The sequence below is a fragment of the Cornus florida genome, unplaced genomic scaffold, assembly GCF_030987335.1.
Source record: "Cornus florida cultivar Cherokee Brave unplaced genomic scaffold, ASM3098733v1 CherokeeBrave_3.0.0_Hap2_Chr07, whole genome shotgun sequence".
NCBI lineage: Eukaryota > Viridiplantae > Streptophyta > Magnoliopsida > Cornales > Cornaceae > Cornus > Cornus florida.
In genome coordinates this window covers 19,523,469-19,541,958 of record NW_026775577.1, presented here as the reverse complement: position 1 = coordinate 19,541,958, position 18,490 = coordinate 19,523,469, and the positions used below count along the sequence as shown (strand labels likewise).

General features: G+C 33.6%; 1 protein-coding gene and 2 long non-coding RNA genes across 3 annotated transcripts in view; all 3 read left to right on the top strand.

Annotated features, from left to right (window-relative positions):
* Nucleotides 1-17,231, top strand: part of LOC132266709 (uncharacterized) — a 46,822-nt gene extending 29,591 nt beyond the window's left edge. The window contains exon 2 of the long non-coding RNA XR_009468683.1: nucleotides 13,273-17,231. This is a non-coding gene — a long non-coding RNA (uncharacterized LOC132266709). The remainder of the gene's footprint in view (nucleotides 1-13,272) is intronic.
* On the top strand, nucleotides 790-2,959 carry LOC132267542 (uncharacterized). Its single transcript, XR_009469024.1, has 3 exons — nucleotides 790-1,024; nucleotides 1,141-1,193; nucleotides 2,347-2,959. It is a non-coding gene; the product is annotated as an uncharacterized LOC132267542 (long non-coding RNA).
* LOC132266708 (uncharacterized) lies at nucleotides 9,026-11,153 on the top strand. Its single transcript, XM_059767681.1, has 2 exons — nucleotides 9,026-9,845; nucleotides 10,735-11,153. The coding sequence occupies exons 1-2, from the start codon at nucleotides 9,621-9,623 to the stop codon at nucleotides 10,957-10,959; spliced, it is 450 nt and encodes a 149-aa protein (XP_059623664.1). The 5' UTR covers nucleotides 9,026-9,620; the 3' UTR covers nucleotides 10,960-11,153.
* Nucleotides 17,232-18,490: the final 1,259 nt, after the last annotated feature.

Genomic DNA, 18,490 nt, shown 5'->3' with positions numbered 1-18,490 from the left:
ACTTTAATGATTAGAAAGGTCTGTCTTAGCTTTAGTTCAATATATCAGGGGTGCAGAATTTGTCACTTGTGTCTTAATTGTATCATAACTCGAGTTGTACATTGAGTTTTTGCATTATTCTACCGGGGTTTGAAATTAGATTCATGGTAGAACTGATCTGAAAAGTTTCATGGTAAATGCTTTGAGAGAATTTGAATTTCCAACAGGACTGATCTGCAGTCTGAAAGTGTTGTTAATTCAGCAACACTGACCCAACTTTGAAAAATGACTATTTACTCATTTTAGATCCAAATTGGGTGAAATTTGACTTTGAATTGAATCTTTTGAAGTCTAATCTACATTAAAAAATTGTTTCATTTCTGAAGTGTAACCAAACTTGTAGTTATTAACTTTGACGGTAAGGTGGTCAGGAAGGGGATCCATGGGAGATCCCTAAGAAATTTTTGACAGAATTGCCTAATGCTTGTGAATGTTAATTTCTTCAACACCAAATGTTAATAAACCATAGTTAGAATATAATTGAGTTTTATTTTTCACCCTCCATTTTTAAATGAGAAAAATGGAGAGAAATAGTTTATGTCTAAAGAATATTGTGTTCATACAGTTCGTTTGGTTTGGGATTCAATACATGACATTTATGAGCCCCATCACTACAGTTGAGAGCGGTACATACTTTTTGCTGTTTTTCTGTTTTTTTGACAGGCATTCAGAATTGACTATACAGTGTTGAATTGACTATACATTTACTCCCTTTTAGTCCAAATAAAGGCTCACCCACCCACCCCCTCATCATCTCTAAGCCCTTTACACGAATCTCTCTCTTTAAAGCCATTGTCCAAACAACTATTTCTTTAATTATCTCATCCTCTCATTCTCATCTGCCAAACACTAAGAATACATCCTTCACCCACCTATTTCATATCTCTCTACCTTCCATATGAGGAGTTAGTTGGGCCTCATCTTTGTCCCATTTTGAGCTCATTAATTGTTTTTAGCTTTAGGGCTATGCCTCCTCACTCCTCAGGTAACATTTCTTTCTTCTTTCTATATTATTAATTAAAATTCTGGGTTAAAAAATTTATACAAGTTCAGTATAAAATATATTAATTTTTTTTCATATTTAATCTTACAAATATATAGGTCTTCTTTGTGGAAGAAGAAAGCTTGCTGAAACGAGTGGAATCGGAAAAGAGGTTTGTATACTCATTCCTTGGACATCTCTTCAACTTATTCTGTCAAAAAAATTTTGTATTTTATTTATTTTTAAAGTTATATCTTACTACTTTTTGCTCCTACTTACTTGAACATTTTACTCAATTGTTTATTCATTTTGTGTCTCTCACCTTTTATGATACGGTCTTAGCTTTGTGTATCTCTCAACATTACCTTGAGAGTTGTGTATTCTCCTTACTACCATTGAGAGTGTGGATTGAATTAAGAAGTTTACAGTGACTTAGAGAGACAAGTGTTCTTTAATTGTTGGATTGTTGGTTGTTGTGCATGACCTTAGAGGGAAGTCCTAGTTGGTATTAAGGCTAAGAGTTAGCCCTAGCGAAGGACATTTTAGTTTTATTTATGTTTTGAGCATGCATTTAGAATTAATTAATCTCTCTTATTGTTAAATTCATTGCTGAAATATTACTTACTGGTTTTCCTAACTCACCTCTTATTTTTCCCACATTTAAGGTGTTTGAGATTGAACAGGTTGTTCAGAAGGATCCCCGCCCTTCCATCAAATATCAAATATTTTAATCTGACTATATTATTATGATCAAACAAATTTGATTAACACTCAAATTCTGTTTTTATCTAAAGAGACCTTATGTATTGAGGACTATTTGTAGTAGGATAATGTTATGTGGACATAGAATTTTTTTTTTTTACTATACTAATATATTAGCCCAGCCTAAAAAATAAAAAAAAAATTAATAGTATTAGTCTACCCAAAAAACCCAATGAAGCCAAAGTAAACTCAGCCACCATATTAAAATAAAGGTCCAAACCAATTAGTATTCATATTTAATGTTAGCCCACCCTACCTAGAAATCCTGGATAAGGTGACTGTTAGAATGTAATAACCCTCTTCCTATGAGATGATCGTTAGAATAAATGTAACAATCCACTCTTTATCCAGAGATAATATTGTTCACCTTTGACTCGCCCGAATAAGAGACTTTTCAGGGGGTCACCCATCCCACTTAACTCCGGAGATTTGATAGGTTTACGGCCATTACGGTTTTAAAACGCATTATGTCATAGAAGGGTGTAGAACCTACATATAGCACTTCACATAAATATATATTTATATCGGGAGGTTTTACATTCATTTTGTTTAAAATGTTTTAGGAGATGGATGCCGCCGCCTCACCGCCGCAGACGCAGTCGCCGACAAAGTCGCAGCCGACGCCGGCAACAATGTCGCAGCCGTCGCTGACGCTATCCCGGCAGGGATAGTTCTTAAGACGACTACTGTTTTGGAAGCACAGCCTGTTGTGTTGACAGGTCGGGCCGAAGGGTAGCTGGTCGGATATTTGACTGCTTTGTTTGAAGTTCACAGGTCAGGCCGGCAAGGATTGTTTTGGGTGGGAATGATGTATGTTTTGGATGAATGTTTTGACCAACAAATGGGCATATGTTATATATAATATGAAATTATTATAATTATCGAAAAAAATATATATATTCTCACTTGAATTGTGAGGCTCATAACTCCCTTAATAAGCTTGTTTTTAGCATTTTAGAAAGACCTCCTGTAGTACAGTCCAGTTGTGAGCCTCATAACTCCCTTAATATTTTGAATAATTTTTTGAAACTTTAATGATTAGAAAGGTTCGTCTTAGCTTTAGTTTAATATATCAGGGTGCAGAATCTGACATGTGTGTCTTAATTGTATCATAACTCGAGTTGTACATTGAGTTTTTGCATTATTCTAGTGGGGTTTGAAATTAGATTCATGGTAGAATTGATCTGGAAAGTTTCATGGTAAATGCTTTGGTGCTTTGAGAGAATTTGAATTTCGAACAGGACTGATCTGCAGTCTGAAAGTGCTGTTAATTAATTCAGCAACACTGACCCAACTTTGAAAAATGACAACTTACTCATTTAAAATCCAAATTGGGTGAAATTTGACTTCGAATTGAATCTTTTGAAGTCTAATTTACATTAAAAAATCGTTCCATTTTTAAAGTGTAACCAAACTTGTAGCTATTAACTTTGAAGGGGATCCATGGGAGATCCCTAAGAAATTTTTGACAGAATTGCCTAATGCTTGTGAATGCTAATTTCATCCACACCAAATGTTAATAAACCATAGTTAGAATATAATTGAGTTTTATTTTTCACACTCCATTATTAAATGAGAGAAATGGAGAGAAATAGTTTATGTCTAAAGAATATTTGTGTTCATACAGTTCGTTTTCTCTTTCCTTTTATCATGAGCCCGGGTTTGGGATTCAGTACCAGTACATGACATTTATGAGCCCCATCACTACAATATATGTTGAGTGAGTTTGTGTATCTCTCAACATTACCTTGAGAGTTGTGTATTCTCCTTACTACCATTGAGAGTGTGGATTGAATTAAGAAGTTTACCAGTGACTTAGAGAGACAAGTGTTCTTTAATTGTTGAATTGTCAAATATCAAATATTTACCCGTTCTTCCATCAAATATCAAATATTTTAATGATACATTAGTATTAATACCGACTACATGGTTCAACTCATGCACTTCAGGACAGCGTTGTGGGGTCACCATGCTTTGGCTGCTTTCTGAGAGCTGACGCTATAGGCTTTGGTGGAATATTTTTTAGACATTTAGCAGCATTTTTCATTTCCGCCAAAAACAAAAAAATTTCCAAAATTTAAAGGCACACAACTCTAACATTGCCCTTAGCAAGATTCAAACACTTATATCTGGACTAATTGTCCGATTTGTACCCAAGACCAAATTTGTTGTAGCATGTACTTGTGTTTACTTTGTGTGTGTGTGTGTGTGTGTGAGAGAGAGAGAGAGAGAGAGAGAGAGAGAGTGTGAGGTGAGGGGCTTACCTCAATAGAGCAGAGATGATAGAGGGTGGATTTCATGAACTTGGGGCCTACAGCCAATGATATTAGAGGTTCATTGGGGTCACCAAATGCTGCAAACTGTGTGTCCATCCAGGCTTTGAGTGGAGTCCCTCCAGCATACTTTTTAGAGCAAAAATAGAAAGAAAAAAAATTAGGAAGCAAAATTGACAACTAAAGTTCCTAATTATAGGATATAAAGTTGATATACTGTTTAACAATGGTTCCTTACTTGATTAATTTTGCTCAAATAATGAAAAATATTAAATCATAATCTATTCCAAATTTCATTTATATTGTTTATATTTATGTGTGTTAACGCACATTTGTAATAAAAATAATGATAGACTGACGAAAAGACCAACCAAATTTAACAGTTGACGAAAGGTACAATCTAAAACAGTACCTAATGTAAGTAGTAAAGTGCATGAGATATAAAAGCTACATTGTAAAGAAATGTGTTATTTTGGTTGGGGACCATTTGCAAATTTTTTTTTTTTTTTTTAGTTAAAGCCATTTGCAAAGTCTTCTTCAACACCTTTTATAGTTATTTCCAAGATTAGTTGAGGGCGGTTATGTTGCGGTTGTAATCAACTGCTAAATTTGAATTCAAATACAATTCAAATGCAACTTCTTGTGTATACTCTTCTCTTTAGCACCTTCTGCCATGAATTAAACTATTAGTAACAGCTATTTTAGAATAGGGGCCTAATATTACTCTTAGTCGACCATTGAATTCGAACCCTCTAAGGTTCGGTACCTCACCAACACTCGACATTTTCACTCTGATTTTACTGAATTTGCCAAGCAATTTTAAATTTTATTTTAGGATGGAAACAATCCCCAAGGTCTTTGAAAATGAGGGATGACCAATTTTTTTAAAAAAAATTTAGTTCAACTTTTTAACTAAAATTTCTCTAATTAATTCTAAATCTAAGCTGCCGGTTCTAAATACTATAGGTTTGTTTCATTATTCCATGAGACATTCAAAATTGGAAATTTGAACTAGGCCTAATCAAGATTTTCTTACTTCTTGAAAAGAGGTGGCTGGTGGATCTCTTTGATTCGGCATGAAGGCTGTGATGAAACTGCAACAAAGATCTTCTCAGAGAAGCTTTCCATGGTTAGAGAAAATGCAAAAGCCGCTATATATAACTGAGCCCAACTAGGACCACCCTCTCACCACCGGTCCACCAGGCAGGGATGCCATGAAGTCCATCAATGGTTGCATGTAGTCAGATATGGTGGCAATTGTTAGAAATTGTGAATGAAAATTGTTTGATTAGTCATCGATATCTTTGACTAAACATGTATCATTACTGGTTGGTTATGTACTGAAAAGATGCAAATTAAAACGAACAGACATAACCTATTGGAGTGGATGTGTCTAATGGTGAACAGACACGATGTGAACCATTGCAATCTATTGGAGTGAATGTGTCTAGTGGTGAACAGACACCATGTGAACCATTGTAACCAATTAGAGTGGTTGTGTCCGATGATGAAGAGACACATATAAATGGTTGTGTCCAATGATGAAGAGTCACATATAAATTGTTGTGTCTAGTAATGAAAAGACACATATAAATGGTTGTGTCCAATGATAAAGAGACACATCCAATCCGAAAAGGCACTGCTATTTCTATAAATACTCCCTTAGGTTGCCAGTTGTAATTTGTTCAATTCAATTTTTTCTCTCCCTCTCTAGACTTGAACCCAACCCAAGTGGGTTCAAACCATAGGTCAAGTGGTTCGAGCCACTTAGACCCTAATCCAATTTCATCGAACCATATTAAAATTGGTCCGAATCATTTGGTTCGGATTGCATCCAATTTAGCATTTAGATAGTATAAATGTATTTTTGAGTCAGAGAGAGTATTATATGGAGGAGGTTCGCCATATCCACGAGTTTGTAGTGTTGCTACTGGTGAATGTAGACCGTTGTACCCTGAGAGATAGACGCCACTGAATCTATTAGCACCATAGCGGGACAAATCTGTCTTAAGGACATAATATCAAATACTAGCCTCGATCCAAGTTCTTTATTTATTATTATTATTTTATTACTTTAATTTGCATTTTAATTAAATATCGAGTTGAATATTTAATTAATTATTTTTAATATATTATTAAATATCTCACGGCATATGAGTAAAAGGTCAGTGATATCATTTGAAGCATATATCTTCTGACCACACTAAAGTCCAAAGCTGTAACCCGGTGACCGGCAGATTTGAGCAGGGTGACAAGCTTGTACTGGCACCATGCTCCATGGCAAGACCCATGAACTAGAACAAAGTGTTTTCCACTCTCTATTTTCTTGTTGTAACGGTGAACTCTTTTTGATTTTGCTATTGTGGAACATACATTACTGAATTCTTCATTGGACAAAGACTACAAATTTGCCACCACATAATGACTCGTACTACATAAAGCCCACCAAATTCTCTTGGATTATTGTGCTGAGCTAATGTGAAACATTTTTTCACAAAACCTTTTTTTGGTGTAATAAACAACTGTAAATGTTTAAGAAAGTAGTTTAACAAAAAGTCGAGGTGATAGCAAAATTGTTTTTGGTATTTACATATCTTGGTATGCATTATGATTTTTATTATGCTTAGTCTTGATTACATGTGCATTTATCATACAATTATGGGGATTTGATAAGCATGCCTAGACAGGTCATACTACAACCTAGCTTAGGCAGATGAGTTATTCTCAACTTTTGATTGTATGAATTTTTTTTTATTTTAAATATTGTAGTTATCATGCAGTTCTACGTACCATGGTTATAATTAGTTTCCCCAAATTAAATACAATTAGCCGTATTTGTGAGGTTTGTAGTAAGGTCAATTCCCTAACCTTCTTTCTATTATCTTTTCAATTTGTATTGAAATCAATTCCTTATTCTCTCTATTGTATTTTCAATTCTATAGTTTTAAAGTGATAAATAAATCAAACAAATAATAAATCATCTCCTAAATCAATCCTACTGATAGCCATAAACTAGTCATAAACTAATAATTCTTGTGGTTCGACTATCCTGCGAGGATTTATTATTCTATCCTCATTCGTACTATTGCGAGTGAATGGTTTATAATTGACAACAATTAAAAAGACAATTAACGTGTGCTTAGATTTGTTAATTATAAACTACTCGGAAGAGGACGTATAGGATAAGAATATATAGAGGGTATTGAATCACAAGAATTGCTTGTTTAGGGCTATCAAGATTGTAAGAATACTTCAGGTTTGATTTAGGAGATTAAAATTTGCATAAAAATAGTGAAAGAGAAGCTAAGGAATTGATTTCACCACAAACTTCATATGGCTAATTGCATTTAATTTGAGGGAACTGATTATATGTATAAGATTCCTAGAAATGCATAATAACTATAATATCTTCAAAAAATTCACACAATCAAAAGCCAAATGTTCCCTTAATCATGATTTATAAATTTTCTCTTGGAAAGAGCTTTACTTGTGAAACATAATCAGATAGAGAATTTTTTTAGAAAAGCAATTCATTTTTTTTTTTTTTTGTTTTTGTTAATGTAAATGTGACATAATCTGATTTTTTTTTTCTTTTATTATTGTTTGATATTTATTTTTAGATCACCAAATCGTTTTTCACTGTTTTAGACTTTTGTATAATTCATTCTAATATATATAAAAAATATATATAATTGAACATATACATTATATATATATATATATATATATATATAGTTTTTATTATATATTATGATATATATTGAGTGGTTAAAATGTTAATATTATTGTTTTATTATTTATATAATAAAATATATATAATTTATAAATTGGTTTCTTGTAGAACTTTAAACCTAACCTAATTGTGAAAAAAATCAAAGAAACTAAACCCTTATGTTTTGTCCGGTTTGATGGTTAAACTTTTTTGTGCCCCTAATACTCTTTTATTTTTATATAAAAATATATATAATTATTTCACTACTTTGTCGTAATAATATTTTTATTTTAAATAAATAAATATAATTTAATGCATGTATAATGTAAAAAAATTAAATTAAATTAAACTGAACACTTTATAATATGTTTTTATTATTTTAAGATAATCAGATATTAGATATGTTTGAAAGCATGGGCCTAATTATACAAGAAGTGTTAAAAAATTATTTAAAATAATAAAATTTTATTTAGGTATATGAAATGTCAAACATGTGTACGATGATTCTTGATATCTAACACGGACACAATTCGCTCCTTCATCTAAAAACGTGTCGGTATTTAACACGAACACCATAGGAAGACAAAAAAAGAAGAGGCTCATAATCCGGACCAGGAGTGGAATAATTCCGAGAAACAAACAGCAAAAGATAGAGATGCCAACACATCGGCAACTTGCAGGTGGCGTGTTCAACGAGGCCACGCTAACGTTGAAAATGTCCCATTTTGAATGGACAACGCTCGACCACGTGTCGACCACCCATTTGTCAAACAAAAGTTGCCACCTCATACCGAACCGCCTCAACCAAAAATCGTGGGAACCGACCGACACACTCAATTTGATTATATCTCATCCATCGATCTATTTCTACATGATCAATCTCATCCGTCCAATAGTTCCAAACGTTCTATAAAAAGGCCTTTCCTCACATTATCATTATACATCTAGGCGTTGTCTATTCTCTTTTTTATCTTGGAATGATCATGTCGGGCTTCTCAATTTGTGGTTTAGGCGACGTTGTAGATCTGTTACAAGGTATTGATTTTCGTAATCTTAATATTTCGGTTATTCAATTTTGATATTTTGTTCAAAAATTTTTTGAGACATGAATTTAAAAAATCGGCAATTCAATATGGTTATATATATATATATATATATATATGATTCGTTTTTTACTTCTTCCCGGTAGATCCATTGTTAAATTTGCGATATGATTTTAAAATATTTGTAGATCTGTTACAAGGTATTGATTGCGAAAATTATATGATCTATTGTCTTTTTTTATGGAGATCTGTTGTTAGTTTTGTTAGTTTTACAATTTATATATATATATTTACTAGAAAATCACATGATTTTGACTTTTTTCCTGTAGATCTGATATATATATATATATATATATTGTCGTACCTTTTTTATCCTTCTTTTCTGGTATAATTCCCTTTTAATTTTGGGTGAGTTTCCGTCAAATGGACGGATCTTGCTATTTTAATTTTACTGTTTGTGTTCTTTTTCTTGGTATTTCTATTCGGTTTTTACAGGGATAGATATGGCGTTTTTGATTTATTTGTCTGAATTCTCAAGAAACCACCACATGATGAGTGTAACACGAAGACCTATACATATGGCTGTTTGTGGGCGTCTATCTATGGTGGCTTGGAGTTCCGAATGATTGTGAATTCAAGGTTGCTAAGTCGTATAGATGCGTAAGCTGAAGACTAATCATATCAAGTGTATGATGATGGGATAGCTGGTTTTGTGTTTGGATGATGTAAAGGCATCAGGAAGGATGGCTCAGGATTGATTCATTGATGTTGTGTGATCCACCGACCTTTGCCATGACAGGTGCGCTTGCATGGCAGGTCAACCTTACCCTAATAAAAATATTCATTTTTTGGTTTCGGGGGAGGTCGCACCGGGATTTTGCCCGGGGTCTCCTCCACTGTGTGTTGTGTGTGTTTTTGTGTTTCTTCTCCCATCTTCTTTCCTCCTTTTGGCTCCTGGTATCTCAATCTCGTACGCAAAGCAATTACGAGCAACAATAGCAACAGATCATGCCAAAGCAACGATACATCTTCAGGTACAAGCTTTAATTCAACCTACTGAAAGAAAAGAGCTTTAATTTTTCATTAATTATTAATCATTAGACACTCTTATCATTAATTATGAATCATATGACTGGACACGTACTTTGTATATAAATGACAAAACTGTTTTTTCGACACAACCATTTAGATTAGTGTTATCACATTTTCCCAAAAATTAAATTTTTGAATAAGCTACTTAATTGATATACATCCAAGTCCTTAACTGTGTTAATCATCATACATCCATTATGAAATATTTTGAGCTATGTCGGAGTTTTATATGAACTAGTTGATGGTAAATCAAACATATTTGGTTTCAATAGGCTTCCACTTATAAATTTTGTGATCAATTTCAAAATATTTGTAATATGTTAATTTTATATAAAATAGTTAGTAGTCTCCGAAATGTATTCTAATACAAAATTAGCTCCAAACAAATGAAGTAACGAAGGGACACAACAAAATGGACTGCACGATTTTGTATGGTTTACTATCTATATATTCATTTGCTAATATGCTGGCTGATGCATAAACTTAAAGCTGAAATTGTCAAAATCTTCAAACTTTGGGTGCATCCAATACGTGCATGGTACAATTGTTATTTCCTGCCAATGCTTTCCGTTTATTCATGCCGGTTATGTCTCCATTTGTTATTTTTCTTGGCTATCATTACGGGAAGCTTCAAATTTGTTCTCAGTTTTACGATCTTGTGCAATGGTGAACTATATAAGAACTGATTTGAGTAGTAAATTGTCAGAAAGTGTAATCCAGTTCTTGTATTTAGGGTGTATCGTTGTCTTTATATGTAAGAAAAAGTTTGCTTTGGCTTGTACGGTTTTTTTTTTTTTTTTTTGGCTTCTTGGAGATGACAAATGCTTGCAGCTGTCCGGTCGTGGTGAAGGTGGAGTTGAAGAGCTGAGGAACGTGGAAATTCTACCTCAACCTCACTTTATTCATGAATTTGGTGGATATGCCAATCCTTTCTTTAAAACACCCAGAGTTGTCAAAGAAACTCATCAGAGATTGTCATCAGACTTGCAACGACTACAATTGCATTGGTACAACTGTTATTCATGCCAATCCTTTGTGTTAATTCATTCCAGTTAAGTCTCCATTTGTTATATTCCTTTGGCCATCATAAAATTTACAGTTCTCAATGTTTGTTTTATTGCGAGGTATATTTTTGATAGAGAACTGATTTGGATTATATTTTTAAGTTCTTGTATTGTATGTTTTATGGTTTTTCATTCTTAGTATATGTATGTAAGAAAATGTGGGTTATTCTGGTCGTTTTCTGGTTAGTTTGCCTGCCTGAAAGCTGATTTTTGTGAAGAGAGCAGTTTATTATTGAGCTGCCTGCTTGTGAGACACAAGCAAAGCTCTGCAAGTGTTTAGCTGTGGGATCAAATGGTGGAGCTGTTGAACAAATAGTTGGATCTGTCTTGACTCTTCCTATTGTTGGGCATGACAAGCTTTTTATATGATCAATCGAGGTGATAGCAAAATTGTTTGTGATATATAGTATATCTTATATGTACTTGGTATGCATTATGATTATTATTATTATGCTTAGTTTTGATTACATGTGCAATGTGCATTTATCATAATTTTGGGTATTGTAGTTATCATGCATTTCTAATATCATGGTTATAATTGTAATTAGCCATATTTGTGAGGTTTGTGTTGAGAAGTCCATTTCCTAGCATTCTTTCTATTATATTTTCAATTTGTAGTAAAGTCAATTCCCTATTCTCTCGGTTATATTTTCAATTTATTTACTATTTATATACAATATCAATGCTATAGTTTTAAAGTGACAAATGAGACATATATATAATCTCCTAAATCAAATCGACTTATAAATTTATAAACTTTCTTATAAGGATTCATTGTTCTATCCATAAATATTGCAAGTGTGGTTTTTAATTGACATCAATTAAAGTGACGATTGATGTATGCTTGCTTGTTTGATTATAAAAGGTATGGAATGGGATGAAACGTTCAAGTATAAGAATATATAGAGGGAAGGCTTGTTTATGGCGATCAAGATTGTCTGAATTGATATAGTAGATAATGAAGATAATAGGAGCTAGTGAATTGATATCACGATATTTAATTTGGCGGAATTAATTATATATATAACCGACATATAAACCATAGGTAGTAATGCATGATGGCAAATCAAAAAACTCATACAATCAAATGTCGAAGTTCCCATCTTAAAATAATTAATGGATTTTATGTTTATTAAACAAATTTATGGATTTTAAGTTTGAAATATAGCTTTTACTTGTGAAACATATTTAGATAGATTATTTTTAGACAAGAATTTCAATTTTTTTTTTGTTATTGGACATATGATAGTCTTTTACTATTGTTTGATATTTATTTTTAGATCACCAAATAAGCAAATCAAATTTCACTATTCTAGACCTTTGTACAATTCATTCTGATATATATATATACATACATATTATACATATAATAAAATAATGTTTTATTATATATTAAGATATATATAGAGTGCTTAAATGGTTTATATTATTATTTATGAAATAAAAAATATATAATTTATAAAACGGTTTCTTGTCGAACTTTATACCTAGCCTAATTGTGGAAAAATAAAGAAAAACTAAACCTTTATGTTTGGTACGGTTTGATGGTTTAAACTGGCTTTTTAGACCCCTGGTCTATTGGTTGGTGGAGAAGTCATGTAAAATGATATTAGGGGGAATATTTTATATATTTGTCCAATTGTGAACAATTTTTTTTAGGGGATAAATTTTTATTTCTTTTGGATGATTGGCTTGTAGGTCCGTTAGCTCAAGATTGGTTGGTAAGAGCGCTCAGATCTGCTTTTGATTTGAGAGGATGGTGGTTCGAGTCCACCCGGGTCTTGTTTTATCTTAACATTTTATTATCTTTTGATTTGATAGGATGGTGGATCGAGTCCGCCGGGGTCTTGATCAGAACTTTTGTTTTAATAAAGCTTGAATATAATCTCCCCTTTAAGGGGTTTCCTTCCACCTGGCAAAACAAAAGGGTATTAAGTAAACTCATTCTTACTAGACTCAGGAGCCCTTTATACTCTTGAATGGTCTTAGTTTTCCCCCTGCCTGAATGACTCTCTCTCTCATATTCGAAGATCTTTTCATTTTGATGAATCACAAAGTCATGAGATGTCCATTTTCCTTCCCTCCACTTTAGTGCATCCAGCACAAATTAACTCAGTGCAAGGTCAATCTTTCCTTCCTTCCACTTTAGTGCATCCAGCACAAATTAACTCAATGCAAGGCCAATCTTTAATATTGGCGAAGAGGAAAATGCAATAATGCTAAGGTTAAGATAAATAATCTTGAGTAGATGCTGAAACCTCTTAAAGAACAAGAGGCTGATTTTGACAAAGGTCTATGCTTTCAGTTGGAACAAAAGTTGGGCAACGCTTGGAGAGAAGAAGAGCTTTTTTTGCTGCAAAAATCACAGATTGGATGGTTGAATCATTGGGGACACGAATACAAAAAAACACAAATTCGTAGAAAGAAAAATAAGATATTTGGGATTGAGGATCGATGTGGTAAGGATTCCAAAGATGATATCCGCAAGGTTGATGAAGGCTATTTCCAAAATCTTTTTGCTGCCTTTCCATGTTTGGATGATTTAACTTTTTGGAATTTGGTGGCGCCCAAGGTGACTTCAACAATGAACCGCGAGCTGCTGCGCGAGGGGACCAGTGATGAACTTTGTTTGCAGTGGTAAGCATGAGGCCTTATAAAGCCTTAGGCCCGGACGGGTTTACTCCTTTGTTTTTTCAGACTAAATAGGATGTGCTAAAGATGGATCTGGCTAAAGGTTTCAATTTACCACTTGTCTAAACTCCACCAACCTGGTTCTGATCCCAAAAGTTTCTCACCCTACTTTAATCATGAATTTTAGACCAATTGCACTATGCAATCTGGCATATAAGATTTTTTCGAAAGCCCTTACAAATAGACACAAACCTTTTTTTCCTCTCCTTATTAGCGAATCCCAGAGCGCTTTTGTCCCTAACACCTAATTCGTGATAACATTTTGATTGCTCATGACCTTTTACATGTTCTCAAATTGAAAAAACATGGTGATTCTTGTTACATAGCTGTCAAATTGGATATGGCAAAGGCTTATAATAGAATGAACTGGTCTTTTCTGTGCAAGTTCATAAGTTTGTTGGGGTTTCATCAAAGATGGGTTAATTTAATTATGGAATGCATTAGCACTATTTCATACTCTGTGCTATTAAATGGAGAAAAAGGAGATTGTTTTACTCCTTTCAGAAGCCTGCAACAAGGAGATCCCATTTGACCATACTTGTTCCTTTTTTGTACTGAAGGTTTATCCCTGCTATTTCATAAATGTTCGAGAAGGAAAAAAATTTTGGGGCTGAAAATGGGTCAGGGTTGCCATCAAATTTCTCACTTACTATTCGCCGATGACGCCTTACTTTTCTGTAGAGCTGCAAATTCTTTTGAAGTGCAGTGTAACGACCCGGTCATTTACCTCCCTTTCCTTTTTCCTGAAATTTTACGAATGAATTTTTTTCGTTTAATTTTCCTTTTTGAATTCTGTTTCTTGTCGCTTAGTGTCATCTCGAGTGCTTGGAAATGATTTCTGAGACTCTTTTCCGTGGATTGACAACTTCCTTTGAAAATCGAGTCATTTCTGCATTTTCACTTTTCAGACATTATGCGCTATTTCGTCCTTTTCCCTATTCTGTCTTATCTCCGTTTGTCACTTATTTGACAAAACCTCATTTTTCATGCTCGGAGTTAGTTTTTGACTTCACGTACCTTCATCTTCAGTGGTTTCCTCGAAATACGTATCCTTACTTTTGCGAGAAAGTATTCTGGTTGCTCCCGGTGTCCACAGGGGCATGGATGCATAGTTCTTTGGAATTATTTTCTTTTCTTGGGGTGTTTTTCATAAATATCTTTTGAAGATATTTTATTTCAGGGGTATCTAAGAAAATATTTTTGAAAGATATTTTCATTCTGGGGCATTAGTGCAGTTAACCCTTTTTGGAGGGGCCATTGTGCAATTAACGAAAGTTATTGCAAAAATATCTCGTCTGGAGCCTGAATCCTCGTACGGGATTCATTTTCACATTTTGTCGAGTCGTGTACTCTTAGAATTCCGTTTTGGTCATTTTTCTCCAGTTTCAGAGTTTTTGACCCCGGTTGCCGCCAAACTTGTTCGGGGCATATCTCTCTGCTCGGTACTCAATTTTTGACGCCGTTTCTTCCGTTGTTCATGCTTTCTCATTTAGAATCTTTTTTGTTTATAGAGTTTTGCTGTTTGAGTGCATTTGCTCAAAATCCACTTTTCCAGACCCGGCGGGGCCCTTTCAGGGCACTTTTTGAGATTTTCTATAAATAGGGGGTCTAAAGAAGAAGAGTCAGATTTTCTTCTCTCTCTCCTCTCTCTTGGCCGGCAGCCATGGCTGTCAAGGGGCTGCCATGCTTCTTCTTCTTTTTTCGGCCACTTCCCTCGAGTGAAAACTTTTCGGCCTTAATGTTTAATGCTTGTCTTAACGACGCGCACCTTTCACCCTTATTGGAATCCATTTCTGACCACATTTGAGTTTGGGTTTCAAGTTCAATTTTGAATTTTCATGGGGCTTCTTGGGGATTCTTGTTCACCGTATTGTCCCCGACAAAACCCTTCGGTATCGTCGGATTCGGAACACTTTTATTTCGGTGGGCCTTTGAGGTTTTCATCTCAAATCAAGGTATGGGGTGTTATAGTTTATATTCTTGTTATATTACATGTTATGGATGCTTGTACTACTTGTTTACATGCTTGGATGTCAAATCTAGAATTTTTAATTAATTATTTCTTTGTATAAGATTTAATTTTCCCGGTTGCTTGTATCTTTGTTTAAACATGTAGCATGATATTAAATTATCCCTTGATATGGTCATTGACATATATTAAATTTAGAGCATTTGGACAAGGAATAAAGATTTTATTTAATATTTATCTTGAATAAATATTTAATTCATGTGGCCTTAACTAGCTTGAAATCGATGTGTGTTAGCATATTAAATTAGGCCCTAGCATACTCTTCAGCATATGTGAATTTGAGAGTATTTGATGATGTTTAAAATCTAAAGACAAATGATTAATTTGATCAATTAATTTATTCCGAGTGTATTATTCACTCCATTGGATTTCCGACTTGATAATCTTGGTATGCATGCCATTTAGTTTCACATATATTAAATCTAGAATATTTGATTAGGTTTTGAAACCTTTCAATTATTATTTTTCTAGTATTAAAGTTTAATACTCTTGACCATACATTGCATGAAAATCACTTGTATCGTGTTAGTAAATCAAGTCTTGACATGTTGTATAACATATATTAATTTGAGATCATTTAGATGAATTTCAAAACCTAAAGATTTTAATTAAATGAAATAATTAAAATCCATTCAATAGCTTCTTGGTCTTGATTAAGTTTCTAACTTGGAATTCATGCTTTTCTTGACAAGTTCCTTCACATGTATCAATTGAGAATAATCTGATAAGTTTTGAGACTTACATTTGCTTATTTTTTTTGTATGGAATTTAAATCACATGGTCGTGTCTCGTATGAAATGAACTTGTAAATTGATGTTGGACTTGTATTTCATGAGTTTTTAGCTTTTCATCATGTACCTAGACTCCTTGTATCTTGATCTCATTAAGGTAGTTAATGAACTAGCATGGTTGTCGTATAATGATTTAAGTTACTCATGTGTTGTTAAATAAGTAATTGAATCACGTGTCTTATACTTGTGGTATATGTACTTCAATGGATTTCTTATGCTATATATTTTGGTTCTAATCTATATAGATGCATACTATGTTTTCTTGACATGTTACATGCCATTATAATTGATGAACATAGGACATGACTTGTGTGTTCCAAAATCTTGGTTGTGCATGAAATGTGGTTAATGCATTTCTTGTATTTTAATACAATCTTGACTTACACAACTTGTTGATTTTGGGACTTGAGATATCAATCAAGAATAGTCATGGCTAGGACTTGGTTCTAGTACAGGGGAAGGTACCCTTGGGTTGATAGCCCTAAAGTGATCCCAAGAATAAGGGAAGGTACCATTGGGTTGATAACCCTAAAGTGATCCCAACACTAGGGGAAGGTACCCTTGGGTTGATAACCCTAAAGTGATTCCAAGAGTACGGTTTTAATCCGGGCGATATCCAAGTTTCCACATTGTTTAATTTCACTCTTTAGATTTCAAGTGTTGCATTCCTTGAACATTTAATTTTTTTTCGTGTTATAGGAAATGTTCCATCCTTGTATAATTACATAGATATTATGTCTTGTTCTTGATTCATGTATAACTCTTTTCGTGTTTCATGGAATGTTCCATCCTTGTTTAATCGCATAAATATTATGTCTTGTTCTTGATTTAGTGTGTTACTTCTATCGTGTTAATTGGAATGCTTCAATCATGTTAATTGTATTGATAATGGAGTTCTTGTCAACTTATATCCAAGTATACTTCTTGTCGTGTTAATTGGTATGTTCCAATCTCACTTAATTGTATTAATAATGCAATTCATGTTAATCTATTTTCAAGTATCTTTCTTGTCGTGTTGTATGGATTGTTCCAAACCCTGTTTAATTACATTGATAATGTAATTCATGTTAACTTATAAACTTCTTGTGATTCCTTGGATTATCCAATCTTGACTTGTTTCACATGTGTATGTATATCATGATTCTTATTGTCTATACTCTATGGTAGCTTAGGATGCTCTCTGAATCTAACATTTGACATAGACGTTAGGTGGCATGACCCTTTTGAACTGATTCATGTTAGTCTAAAAATCTTTAAAAAAATTGAGTCGATGCATGCTCATTCTCTACGAGTAAACTTGTTTACTCACCCCGAAGTTACTGGGAGATTTGTTCAGGTACGAAGACTTGGTTCGTGATGCTTGTCGATTATTCCGTGGATGACTTGTAACTTTGAAGTTTCCATTTCATGCAAATGTTAGCATGAAATGCCTTTTGTAGCTTTCTTTGACAAAATGTGTATATTTGATTCTATTTATGTAATGTGTACATAAGTACACCCTTTTCATTGTATTCAACATATATAAGATAAGGCCGAAGGCCAATGACACGTACCTTGTATCCTATGTAACTTTTAACTTTATGAAATATTATGAAAATATTAAAAAATGTCAAGTATTTGTCCACCATGGTTGCATCGGGTGTGAGAATTTCATTTTCATTCTTTCATAGGGTCTCATTAATCATGTATGAAGTGTGGCCAAGGGCCAAATGGTCATTTGAAACCATTTCCTAATTTTGGTTTTCACTTTTCTCATTTCAAGTTAATTTTTGCCTTTTTGGTCGTTGGGGGGTCGAATTTTGACTCGGCCATTTTCGGGAGTCGCGGACCATTTTTGTTCACTCAAAATCATCATTTACGTTTGCGTGAATGATCTTTTCCATGAAAAACCCTTTTGTTTGTATTTTGAGCCTCCTATGGACTCATTTCACCTTTTTATTGAAAAACTCGGCCCAAGGGCATTTTGGGGATTTCTTTTAAGAAATAAATTCCGTTCTTGACTTTGTCACATA

Coding starts and splice junctions, on each gene's coding strand:
- LOC132266708 (XM_059767681.1), top strand. CDS start 9,621: ATGGCAGGTCAACCTTACCCTAATAAAAATATTCATTTTTTGGTTTCG. Junction 9,846..10,734: donor AAGCAACGATACATCTTCAG/GTACAAGCTTTA, acceptor AAATGCTTGCAG/CTGTCCGGTCGTGGTGAAGG.